This window comes from Botrytis fragariae (assembly GCF_013461495.1).
Source record: "Botrytis fragariae strain BVB16 chromosome Unknown tig00000075, whole genome shotgun sequence".
Lineage (NCBI taxonomy): Eukaryota > Fungi > Ascomycota > Leotiomycetes > Helotiales > Sclerotiniaceae > Botrytis > Botrytis fragariae.
This window is the reverse complement of record NW_023500995.1, coordinates 87829-100804: the sequence shown is the minus strand read 5'-3', so window position 1 is coordinate 100804 and position 12976 is coordinate 87829. Positions and strand designations below refer to the sequence as shown.

The window sequence follows — 12976 nt, the reverse complement described above, 5'->3', positions numbered from 1 at the left end:
ATTATTTCATCAAAACTTTCCCGGGGCAGCTCGGTCGGGAAAATGTTATTGCTTTTAGCCAAATGAAGTGCTCCGTTATAATGAAGAATCTGGTTGGTTGTATGGGTAGAGTGACGATCGTGTACATTGTTTACCCCGCATGTTGTGGTTCGGAGTTGTACCTTTATATGTGCCTGTGCCTGGAGATTCCTCGTACTTGGCATATATCATGGGGTTAAGTAGAACAATTGATTTTCGCACTGCAGCGATGCGCACTTACACGGGGCATTGAAGTTTTCTATTCGGAGAATGTTATGCACGTCGGTGAGGGGGAAGATGACGAAAGTGGATAAACTTCTTCGTATCCATAGGTATTGTATATAAAGGTTACTTCCGGTGTATGTTAACATTGTTCTTGTCAAGATACTTTATCTTCCATTACATGTGTGTGTTGAAAACTGCAATTGCAATTGGGACATTGCAATCATGAGGTTTCTACATGCTTTTACGGCAATTGCCTGCGCGGCTCAAGCTGCAGCATTGTCAATTAATATTGGTGGTGAGAAAATGGTTGTTGAGAGAGATGCTGGACTTCAGGATGTTGTAAGTTTTGACATATGTTGGCATCCCTTCTTCACGAATTGGGTCAAATATTGGTCAATTGAGCGACCAATGCATATTACGAAAGCTAATTCAACAGGTCACATATGATGAGCACTCTCTCAAAGTATACGGAGAACGTATATTTGTTTTCGCGGGAGAATTCCATCCCTATCGACTCCCGGTCCCTGATCTATGGCTTGATATATTTCAGAAAGTGAAATCACTTGGATTCAATACAATTTCCTTTTATGTTGATTGGACATTACTAGAAGGAAACCCAGGACACTACACTGCAGATGGAGTGTTTGCTTTTGAGCCTTTCTTTGATGCCGCAAAGGAAGCGGGTATCTATCTCATTGCTCGTCCAGGTCCTGTGAGTTCATACCTCTATATCTTTCAACTCCAGTCTTGTGCTAATATATACCAATACAGTACATCAATGCTGAAGTTTCTGGAGGTGGATTCCCAGGATGGCTTCAACGTGTGAGTGGTGTTCTGCGATCTCGAGCTCCAGATTATCTGGAAGCAACCGACAACTATATGGCAAACATCGCCAGTATAATTGCCAAATACGAAATCACAAAAGGAGGACCAATCATTCTGTATCAACCAGAGAATGAATACTCAGGATACTCAGGATATGTTCCAGGTGGATGGCCAGATCCAGTTTACTTTGCATACGTGAAGAAACAGGCTAGGGACGCGGGTGTTACGGTGCCATTTATCAGTAATGACGCTTGTAGGTTATTGTTCTTTTCTCTCAAGTCATGCGACATCAACGAGGAAGAGAGAGGCTTTTGGTGGTGGTATTGACAGAGCTGACATTAAACAGATGCGGGTGGACATTTTGCACCAGGTGACGTGGTTAATGGAACTACCATCGGAGATGTTGATATCTACGGTCATGATTCTTATCCATTAGGATTTGATTGTGCTCATCCAACTACCTGGCCTGCTGGGAATTTACCGACTTATTTTGCGGCGAGTCATGAGCAACAAAGTCCAAGTACATTCTATTCCATCAACGAATTCCAAGGTGGTGCTTTTGATCCTTGGGGTGGCCTTGTGAGTCTCTTTTCTTGTGGATTACTTGCTGTCACTAAACTTTTATAGGGATTTCCAGCATGTGCTCAACTCTTGAATGAACAATTCGAGAGAGTCTTTAACAAGAATAATTTTGCTTCGGGTGTTGCTCTTTTGAGTCTATATATGATCTGTGAGTCTTTGATATTATGGCACATGAATAAATACTGATTGTCTCTCAGATGGTGGCACAAACTGGGGAAATCTTGGTCATGCCGGTAAGCAATGAAATTCCGTTTCATCATTAGCTATTGCTCACATTCATTCTTAGGTGGCTACACATCTTACGACTATGGCGCCGCCATTACCGAAAACCGTGAAATCACTCGTGAGAAGTACAGCGAGTTGAAGATAGAAGCCAACTTTTTGAAAGTCAGCCCTGCATATCTCACCACATCCGTTGGTGCAGCTGCCAATGGCACATATACCAGCAGTAATGCCATCACCACTACTCCGCTCCTTGGCAATGGAACCGTCACAAACTTCTATATTGTTCGCCATTCAGATTATCAAACTTTGGCTTCTACAAACTATAAGTTGACTGTTACTACAAGTCAAGGCGCTCTTACTATTCCTCAATTGAACTCAAGTCTTACTCTAAGTGGTAGAGATTCAAAATGGCATGTAACAGACTATGACATTGGAGGAACAACACTCCTTTACTCTACAGCAGAAATTTTCACCTGGAAGAAGTTTAATGATAAGACTGTTTTGGTCGTTTATGGTGGACCAGGAGAATCTCATGAATTGGCTGTAGTTACAAAGAGCTCAGCACAAGTTATTGAGGGCTCAGGTGTTACAAGCAAGAGCACCAATGGTTCGACGATTCTTAATTGGCAAACATCGACTACACGTAGAGTGGTCAAGGTCGGTGGCGTATTTGTCTACATTTTGGATCGAAACACTGCGTACAATTATTGGGTGCCAGACTTTGCCAGAACCGACAAATGGGGTGCATTGTAAGTGTTTGAATCTAGTTTTAGTCTCACATAGCCGCTAACACAAAATCAGTGCCTCAAGCATCAAAAACACAGCTTCCGTTATCGTAGAAGCAGGTTACCTCGTTCGATCCGTTTCAACCCAGGGCTCAGATCTCCATATCTACGGTGATCTTAACGCTACCGTCCCATTTAAAGTAATCGGTGCCCCTAAAGGAACTAAGAACCTTTACTTCAACTCCCAAAAGGTCTCTTACAAGACGGATTCTACAACTGGTGAACTCTCGTCAACACTCACCTACACAGCCCCCAAAATCTCCCTTCCAACCATCTCGACTCTCTCTTGGAAATACCTCGACAATCTCCCTGAGATCAAATCAAGTTACGACGACTCAGCCTGGACAGTCGCCAACAAAAACTCAACATCTAACCCCTACCTCACTCCTCTCCTAACCCCCACCGTCCTCAATGGTCCAGATTATGGTTACAGCTCCGGAGTCTTGATATTCCGCGGCCACTTCATCGCAACCGGCAATGAATCCACCCTTTACATCTCCACCCAAGGAGGTTCCGCCTTCGGCTCATCCGTCTGGCTCAACTCAACCTACATCGGTTCCTGGGTCGGCGCCGACTACGCCGAAGCCAAAAACTCTACTTACACTTTGCCCAACCTAAAAGCTGGCTCCAAGTACATCTTCACAGTCGTGATCGACAACAACGGACTCGATGAAAATTGGACCGTGGGAACCGAGGAAATGAAATCTCCACGAGGAATCCTAAATTACGCTCTTTCCGGCCACGCTCAAAATTCCATAACATGGAAACTCACGGGAAATCTCGGCGGAGAACAATACATCGATCAAGTGCGCGGTCCATTGAACGAAGGTGGTCTCTATGCCGAACGTCAAGGATACACACAGCCATCTCCTCCTTCTTCATCGTGGAGTTCTGGATCGCCTGTGCAAGGAATCAAGAGTGCAGGTGTAGGATTCTGGACAAGTACCTTCAGATTGGATTTGCCAAAGGGATATGATGTACCCCTTGCATTCAATTTCGGAAACTCGACGACCACGAATGGAACCAGTGATTACAGAGTGCAGCTTTGGGTTAACGGATGGCAGTTTGGAAAATATGTCAACAACGTTGGACCGCAAACGAGCTTCCCAGTGCCACAGGGTATGTCTTTCCACTTTTCTTCCCCATTCTTATCCTTCTCATATATACCAAGTTACTAACTCACACCTCTCCGCAGGAATCCTCAACTACAACGGTCAAAATACCCTCGCCATCGAACTCTGGGCTCAGCAATCCTCAGGCGCTGCGTTGACCGATTTCACATTGACGGCTGGAACACCCGTACTTACGAGTTTGAAGGCGCCTAGTTTGGTGGATAGTCCGGCTTGGAGTAAGAGGAAAGGTGCTTATTGATTTGAGAGTGGAATATTTGGTGGAGTAGGAGAAATGGAAAGGGGAAATACAAGGAATAGTCGTGTATGGAGGAGGTGTTAGGTATATATATACACGAGAAATTATACATATTCAGCCACTTGTGTACTCGTTGTCAATTCCCACCCACAGTCTCGTTTGTGCGGCGACTATCGCTTGTGAATAATCTAACATGGAGTACTATACGTAACAATCATGCAACCAGAAAAGAGACATGTCAAGCCTCAAACAACAGTCTTCGTAAGAGGTATCAAAATTGAGTATCTGGCTCTTTCGCTAATATGCTACACATCCTTTATATCGCCAGCACAAATGCACATGATAATGTACAAAAAATCTAACAAGATGCGATGATTTGTACAATTCCCTCATACTCCTTCTCGATCATTTGATTCAGAATCTATGAACGACGTATAATAAGAGTGAAGATGGCTCCTACAAGCACTGCTCCCCCAGCGGCACTTTCTAATGCTATGATCGTTATATCTCTTTTTGGTATCGAAATTTGTTGTGTACTCCATAAATCTATTGCCGCAGCTTTCCCGGCTTCCACTTTTTCTTTCCAAGATTCTATGTTTCGGTAATCGAATGCGGGTTTAGAATATGGTATGCTTAATTCTGCAGTATCCATTGCTGCTGCTGCTTCGCCAATTTCTGGGGCTGGCTCGTTATTTGATTCGTGATGTGATACTTCACCTTCCATTACGGCAGCTACTGCTTCTACCGCTGGCTCATCCAGGGCCTTTTCTCCGATTTCTTCTTCCAATTCTTGGACACCAGATGCGACGATCTCATCCAAGCTTACTTCTGAACCCTCTCCCCCACCAACTTCAGCACCTCGAATAGCTGTCGACATGGCAAAGATCTTCTCTTTCTCTAATGCCTCTCTCACTTTGTCTTCGAATCCTGCAACCAATCTCCTCCTTCTCCATGGTTCAAATACAAATTGGAATACCAAGAATAATAAGACGTTGACTCCCATTAATCCCCATGTTCCCCATGTACTCATCCTTCGAATCTTATCACTCCAAATCTGTTCCTCGTGATATCGGGATAAAATGCTACTACTCAATTCCCCCGCTGCTTTCTCAGCTTCGCGTTCTGCATCTGCGAGTCGAGTAGCTGCTTCCTGGACTGCTTGTTCGTTGGTATGATCCATACGGTATAGATGTGTAAAACGCTCGAGATCGGCAGGTGTCCATGTATCTTTCCTTGCTAGTAAAGTTGTAACCTCACGTTGAGAAGAAGCACGATCTGCGACAGTGGTTTTGTAGTGTAGTCGAGTACTTCGGACGAGGTCTTTGGAATTGGCAACTTGGGTTTCGAGATCGGTGATTTTGTTCTTGAGAGCTTCAATGCCGGAGTAGCCTGTGAGATCGTTGATCCGTTGAGATGCTATGAATATGTTGCCTTGCATATGATCCATGAGGTGGGATAGTTTCTTTGTGACTGCCAGGCGTCGACTTTCGAGTGTGGAAGGGAGCTCTCCATCTTTCTCGGGTTTGGGAGAGGGAGAGACATCTTGTTCGCTGGACTCCGGAGTAGGAGTAGGCTTTTCTTCGACTTGGGGTTTAGGTTCTTCAGGAGGAGGTGTCACCTTGGGTCGAAGATGAGGGGGTGGTTCTATTATAGGTCTTTGATCATCTGCGAAGTGTCGCCGCAGACTAGGAGAATAGATCCTACATTGTAGACAGATTGACGATTTGACAGAAGGCCGAGGAGAGATTCTTAAAGTTCTCGATATGGAGACTGAACCTGAGTCGATTGCAAACCGAGGAACGAGCCTTGTCAATGGTTGCATTGCAATTGACAATTGTCTTTCCTCTTTTTGGTGAGGAAGTTGAGTCGAGCTGAGGACTTTGTTACTCTCTTCCCTTGACCTTTTACCTTACATCAAGTGAGAAAAGAGAATATTCGGTCAAGATTCCCCAGTGGAGCTCTGACCCAATTGATGGTGTTGTGGGCTTCAATAACCCTGCTCGCCCTGCAAATAAAATGTTAGGGACCTTAGGGTGTCTTCAATGTATTTCTTCACCGCTTTTATGATGATGTAGAGTGAATTAATGATTGATAGAGGGGCAAACTCGGGGTATTACTACACTGATCGCATTTGAGATTGTAAATAAATTTATTCAACCCCACTACGATAACTTTATCATCATCATTATACAACCAACTTCAATACATTCATATACATTCATCAATACATTCAATACGCCGTGTTATTGGTATATAAAAGAATCCTCTTTATATTTCATTCTTGTGCTTATACATAAACTTTCGGAATCACTTCTTCCTATCAATGTAAGTTCGCAGTCCCAACAAAACTCAAACAATGGCGCTGTCTGTCTCATCTCAACTTCCTACCTTTCATCCTGACTGCCAACTGCCAACTGCCAACTGCCAACTGCCAACTGCCAATTGCCAACTTCCAGCTGTGCTGCCATTGATTCACGTTTCCAAGACAAGTCGACGAGAGCCAACATCAATCGCTAATAATATCACCCAGACCTCACTACTCTTTCAACCTATTCACAATGGGATCAACTACTCTCCCCGCCATGCAAACCTCCCCTAAATATATCTTCTTCACCGATTTCGATGGCACAATCACGACCCGCGATTCCAACGATTTCATGACAGACAATCTTGGATTTGGTCAAGAACTTCGCAAGCAAGGAAACAAAGATGTCCTCGATGGTACAAAGACCTTTCGCGATTCTTTCCAATCAATGATGGACAGCATCAAGACTCCATATAACAAGTGTATATCAACTCTTATCGAAAACATCAAATTAGATCCAGGATTCAAGGAGTTTTTCGAATGGGCAAGAGAGAACAATATGCCAGTTGTTATTTTGAGTGGTGGAATGGAACCAATTATTAGAGCATTATTGGAACATCTCTTGGGAAAGAAAGAAGCTGCCGAAATTCAGATCGTCAGCAACCAAGTTGAAGTTAGAGAAGGATTCAAGAGTCTTGATGAGGAGGGAGGTTGGAATATTGTCTACCATGACGAAAGGTATAGCCTTGGGCCCTAGGAAAAAACTCACTGATGGTAAAGCTAATTCAGAATAGTCATTTCGGACATGATAAATCCAGAGAGATTAGACCATATGCCGCACTTCCAGATGATCAAAGACCAACCATGTTTTACGCTGGAGATGGAGTGTCAGATCTCTCGGCTGCCAAGGAGACTGATCTTTTATTCGCCAAGAAGGGACATGATCTCATTACCTATTGTGTTAGAGAAAAGGTTCCATTCACAATCTTTGAGGATTGGACTTCTATTTTGTCAACAGTTAAGGATGTCGTTGCTGGTAAAACGACTGTTAAGGAAGTCTACGCTGCTGGTATCAAGGACTTCGAAAGCGAAAACAAGGCATAGACTATATTGGGCTCAAGATTTTGTCCATAGAACATAGACTGTTCAATAGAATTAGAATTATAGAGATATACATAAGAATATACAAATTGTATTCTCTCCTGTCACTTTCTCCGGCATAGTTGATAAATGATATTATATACTGGCTCACAGTTTTCTATTCCGCCTTCATTTTCTAGGCCTATAAACCATCTTTACGAACTCCTGTTTCTCATAGTCTCCCTCAGCAACTATGGGAACCCTTCCTAATTCCTCAAATCCAGAAGCAAGATACGTTGGCTCCCCCATTGAACTTGCCGCCAAAACCACAGGCGCATTATCACGTATCGACCTCTCAATGCCCCATTTCAAGAGCTGAGTAGCATAACCTCGACGCCGAAAGTCTGGATGAGTGCCTATCAAGTTGACATAAAATTCATCGCCATGGAACATCTCAGTAAATTCCTTTCGGGTATCACCAATAGCTTTTATAAAAGCTGCCTCATAACTGGGATCTATGTCTCTCCGGGTGTTTGCACCAGCTGCTTCCATTGCTTCTCCCGCTTGATGAAGTTAGGTTTAAGAGTTTGAACTTATCGGGGAAGAACCTTACGCGTTGGAGGATTGTATGTTTCTCCTTTTGCTTTATGTATCCGTCTATTCACATATGAAGCATCCCATATAGACAAAGCAGCGACTTTCCAAACCGAATCTTCTTCAACTTCCACAATCATAGTTAGGTAGTCTGGGTACTTTCCAGAAACCATGAGTTCAATGTAGAGACGAGAATACTTGTATAGATCTTCGGGGTGTTTATCACGATTGATGTATCGATATCGCCATGTTGGATCAGAGGTTAGGGAGGCAATCATGCCAATTCTGATGGCATCGATATCTTTGGGTTCTGCTTCACGAATGCGTGATTTCGCAATGGGTTTTGAAGGGGGTGTTGCCATTACAAGAGCTCGGACTTGACGCTGTCTCGCCAATGTGAAAGGGATAGAGTAGTCTGGTGGGAATTTTCGAGAGTTCACCTAACTTGTGGATTTATTATTGTGATAAAGATTTATAGGGAAATCAAGAACGGTTGTCTAACATGCTTATATTTTGGGAAACGTGTGACTCATCTGCAACCATTGCATTCATGTATAACGATGGATGCCTCGTTCATCCCACTTCTGAGAGATATAAATGGGCAAGTCGTAGTTGCTTCTGCTCGTATTTCAAATTCAAATTCAAAGGAAGCGTTCAAGTCCTCAAAACAGCTAAGGCCGAAGATAGCCTGATCGTTACGAATATCAGGGAGTCATCGTTTCGATATGGATGCTTATCGGAATGCATGGGCTGGAAGAGACACACATCCGCAAGACTCGGGTTGGTAGTAACCAAGACACAATCGATGGCAGAAGCTATACAGTCTCGATCCCGGACTCGAAGTAATTCAAGGCGGAGGAGCGGAATTTGCCTAGTGTATATGCTCGGGTCGGCGGGATTGTCCTTTCAACTACCCAAACGGTGATCTGAGCTGAAACACTTTGAAGTGGCTCAATTCATCTGATCTACCAATGATATGCTTACACGCAAAAATGTGCTTGATAGGAGTATCGCATGATAGTAATGCTATCATCGAAGTGAACATTACTTATGCTTGTTCAGTCACACTTATTAGCTCAGGTAGCTCAGGTAGCTCACGTACCGGAGGGTTTCTGTGTGGTCGAAAGGAGACCTACTTATGGAAATGGAAGGTTTGCCGACGTCATGTTGTGCGGGGTAATTTTTCCCCAGACCCCGAGACTCCTTCATTGTTTCAACTGTTGGCTTCTCTAGGAGACTAAACTCACAAGCACGACGGCGTCATGTGAGTACAAGAGAATTATGTACCCGTAGATCGAAATTACGCACGACAGTTCTATGTTACACAGATTACAAGTCGATATGCGTAGGAAGGTCTACCGAAAAGAGGAGTATTCGTTGATGATCATAAATGCGTTGTTGAACATATAAATATCCATTCATCACCTTGTAACTTTTAAATACACATCCTACTTCACACACTCCACTAATCCATACTCAAACTACTGTAACACGTCAAAATGGGAAGCATTGAAGTTGAAAATCCTATACCATCGTCCCAACGAGTCGAACCTGGCTCATTCCAATTACGACTCGCCAACCTCCCTAAATCTACAGCTGAGGAATCCATCGATACTGCAAAGGTTGCCTCAGATTTCGTTGATCGATTTAATCAAAATATCCATTCTGCTGATCGGTCGTCACTTTCTGCACTTTTTGTAGAAGAATCATATTGGCGCGATCAATTATGTCTTTCATGGGACTTTCACACTCTACATGGCCCTTCCAAAATTCTCGAACTCCTCAATAAGACAAAAGGCTCACGTCTAAAATCCATCGCACTTGATTCAAGCTCGGAGTTTCGATCACCAAAGCTAACGCCGCTTGATACTGATGGAAAGACGAATGTTATTCAGGCTTTCATAAAGGTTGAGACGGATGTTGGCAAGGGGGCTGGAATTGCTAGATTAGTAAATGATGAGGGGACGTGGAAAGCATTTACGCTCTATACTTTCCTCGAAAACTTGAATGGCTACGAAGAGAGTGTCGGAAAGAAGAGGCCTTATGGTGTGAAACATGGGGAGAAGACGGAGAAGGAAAATTGGTTGGATAGAAGAAATCTTGAGAAAGATTTTGGTAATGGAACTGAGCCGACAGTATTGATTCTTGGTAAGTATTCCCACTGTAGACGATTGAAGAGTTAACGTGCAATATTAATATTCTTCAGGTGCTGGACAAGGTGGTTTGACAGTAGCAGCAAGACTTAAAATGCTTGGTGTTACATCACTCATGGTTGATCGAGAAGAACGAATTGGTGACAATTGGAGAACAAGATATCATCAACTCGTTCTTCATGATCCTGTTTGGTTTGATCATCTCCCGTATCTACCTTTCCCTGAGAATTGGCCAGTGTTTACTCCCAAGGATAAATTAGGGGATTGGTTTGAAGCATACGTTAGTTTATTGGAACTTAATGCTTGGACTCAAACTACTATTACCAACACTTCATGGAGTGACCAAACCAAGCAATGGACAGTCACTCTAGAGAGAACCAGAAATGGACAGAAGGAGACGAGAATTGTTCATCCAAAAGTATGTCATTTTACAATAATCTCAGTGAATAGTTACTAATTCTTAATAGCACATCATACAAGCAACCGGTGCAAGTGGAGAACCAAACTTCCCTTCTCATCTCAAAGGAATCGATACTTTCAAAGGTCGAGTGGTCCATTCATCCAAATTTCCTGGAGCAACCGAATCTCGTGGCCAGAATAAAAAAGCAATTGTGGTTGGTTGTTGTAACTCTGGTCATGACATTGCTCAAGATTTATATGAACATGGCTATGAAGTGACCATCGTTCAAAGATCAACTACATATGTTATTGGCACAGAAACAAGTGCGGATGCTCAATCAAGTCTTTACGGAGAAAATGGTATTCCGACTTTTGATGCCGACATGGTCTTTCATAGTATGCCGAATCCGGTACTCAAGAAGTTGAGTGTTGAAGGTACCCAGCAAGTGGCTAAGATTGATGAGAAATTACTTCAAGGTCTCGAAAAGGCTGGATTCAAACTTGATAAAGGACCGGATGGAGCAGGTCTTTGGATGAAATATCTTCAACGTGGCGGTGGTTATTATATGGATGTTGGATGTTCTCAACTCATTATCGATGGGAAAATTAAAGTTAAGCAAGGTCAAGAAATTACGGGTATCAAAGAAAACGGTATGGAGTTCGCAGATGGGTCATTAATCGAAGCAGACGAAATTGTATTCGCAACAGGATACCTGAATATGAGAACACAATGCAGGAAGATCTTTGGAGATGAAGTGGCGGATAGAGTCAAGGATGTTTGGGGATTTGACGAAGAAGGAGAAGTTAGAACAATTTGGAGGAAGACTGGCCATGAAGGATTTTGGTTCATGGGTGGAAATTTGGCTTTGTGTAGATGGCAGAGTAAGAGGCTGGCGTTATTGATTAAGGGATTAGTGGAGGGTATTACGAAGTATGATGATATTTGAGTTATTCATGGCGACGGCGACCAGATACATAATGGAGTTGATAGCTTTAATTGATAGGGTATCAAATTATCAAACTAATCTAGAGATGACTTCTTTATTCCCTCGAACATTCCAGTTGTATACGTCGATGTGTTGGATGACTCCTTGTAGATGGCTTGAGATGCTCCTACAATTACTTATATTCTGGAAAGTGGCGGAGAATCTAAGGAGCCTCACATTTGAGAAGTTGATAACACCATGAACATTTATCAAGCTCATGTACCCGAGTATACTATAGAGACCCTACTTACGAGTTCTTGTTGGAGCCTCCCGCTCCCCGGCTAGAATTCTCTTGATATATCCCGAACCATCATATCAGAACAACAACAGATGACTCGCATGTCCCTTCCGTGCATTCCCGCGCCAAGCCAAATCATGCCCGACTAATGCATTCTATCCGCCTGTCCCGATATCGCCCCTCATACACACCATCCCGAATAAATTTTCATACAAGATCCCACTGCAATCACCACACAGCCCAGTAAACAAACTCGCTATATACACATATGAGCTGTATCCTTCCATCAAATAACCAGGTCGCTTAGCTCAGTTGGTTAGAGCGTGGTGCTAATATCTCATCTGATTCATCAGTAAGGTTTGGCACGCCAAGGTCGGCGGTTCGAAACCGCCAGTGATCATTTTTGTCATTTTTTGACATTCATGTTGACTTCCAGGGTTTGATTTTTGTAAAGTCTCTCTTGTGTTTGTATCTGTGAACTCGCCATTTTCCAGGGGAGAGCTCTATACTTGAACTGATCATCAAAACTTTTGTCCGTTAAGGCATTCATTACATTCGGTAGATTTCGGGTATATGTGAACTGCGAATCATTTTCTGGCAGTCTGTTTGACTCTCTCATTGATCAATTTCTTTTTGCCCTTTACATGAGGAGCATTTTGATTCTAAAGTAATTCAAGATAGTGAAGATTTGAAAGAGTTTGTGGTAAATCAAAATTTTAGAGGGGTAGTTTTGGGGGACTTGTGGTGGGGTGGTGAATCGAGTCAATAACATTCTACCCATTGAAAAAAAGAAGAGCCAAAATAATTTTCACCACCCATAAAATCTCCACATTAAAAACGAACAGAACTTCTTCCTTTTCTTTTTCTTTTGATCACGCAGGACAATAAATAGACCACCACAGCGAATTCAAAAAAGATTTGTTCTCAAGGATCGAGAGCAAAATGATACTCAAACTGACAAAACGACATGTGCAGGATTTGAACCTACGAGGCCGAAACCATAAGATAACCGAATTGTTCATTCAAGTCTTACCCATTAACCACTCTGGCAACATGCCCGAATCGAAGAAGTAATTTGCTCCATTTGATAGGAATGAACAAGTTGATTATTAATATATTAATATTAAATGCAGAGACTGAAATCTTTGAACCTCCGTTCTTCTTGAGTCGTCGACATGCGTCGGTTGGTTCTT

At 42.9% G+C, this 12976-nt stretch overlaps 5 protein-coding genes across 5 annotated transcripts; 3 read left to right on the top strand and 2 right to left on the bottom strand.

Annotated features, from left to right (window-relative positions):
• Positions 1 to 465: 465 nt before the first annotated feature.
• Bfra_005523 (putative beta-galactosidase protein) lies at positions 466 to 4031 on the top strand (the record flags this gene model as incomplete). Its single annotated transcript, XM_037335905.1, has 9 exons — positions 466 to 582; positions 680 to 955; positions 1015 to 1321; positions 1415 to 1647; positions 1696 to 1798; positions 1848 to 1883; positions 1937 to 2624; positions 2677 to 3779; positions 3856 to 4031. 9 exons carry the CDS (start codon positions 466 to 468, stop codon positions 4029 to 4031), a joined length of 3039 nt encoding a protein of 1012 aa, XP_037191115.1.
• A 418-nt stretch (positions 4032 to 4449) lies between these two features.
• Positions 4450 to 5850, bottom strand: Bfra_005522 (putative mitochondrion biogenesis protein; the record flags this gene model as incomplete). The annotated part of the gene is made up of 1 exon (XM_037335904.1): positions 4450 to 5850. The coding sequence occupies one exon, from the start codon at positions 5848 to 5850 to the stop codon at positions 4450 to 4452; it is 1401 nt and encodes a 466-aa protein (XP_037191114.1).
• A 736-nt stretch (positions 5851 to 6586) lies between these two features.
• On the top strand, positions 6587 to 7437 carry Bfra_005521ca (putative phosphoserine phosphatase protein; the record flags this gene model as incomplete). The annotated part of the gene is made up of 2 exons (XM_037335903.1): positions 6587 to 7071; positions 7128 to 7437. 2 exons carry the CDS (start codon positions 6587 to 6589, stop codon positions 7435 to 7437), a joined length of 795 nt encoding a protein of 264 aa, XP_037191113.1.
• Positions 7438 to 7602: 165 nt separating this feature from the next.
• Positions 7603 to 8369, bottom strand: Bfra_005520 (putative acyl- n-acyltransferase protein; the record flags this gene model as incomplete). Its single annotated transcript, XM_037335902.1, has 2 exons — positions 7603 to 7976; positions 8027 to 8369. The coding sequence occupies 2 exons, from the start codon at positions 8367 to 8369 to the stop codon at positions 7603 to 7605; spliced, it is 717 nt and encodes a 238-aa protein (XP_037191112.1).
• A 1137-nt stretch (positions 8370 to 9506) lies between these two features.
• Positions 9507 to 11506, top strand: Bfra_005519 (putative flavin-binding monooxygenase-like protein; the record flags this gene model as incomplete). The annotated part of the gene is made up of 3 exons (XM_037335901.1): positions 9507 to 10155; positions 10214 to 10578; positions 10628 to 11506. 3 exons carry the CDS (start codon positions 9507 to 9509, stop codon positions 11504 to 11506), a joined length of 1893 nt encoding a protein of 630 aa, XP_037191111.1.
• Positions 11507 to 12976: the final 1470 nt, after the last annotated feature.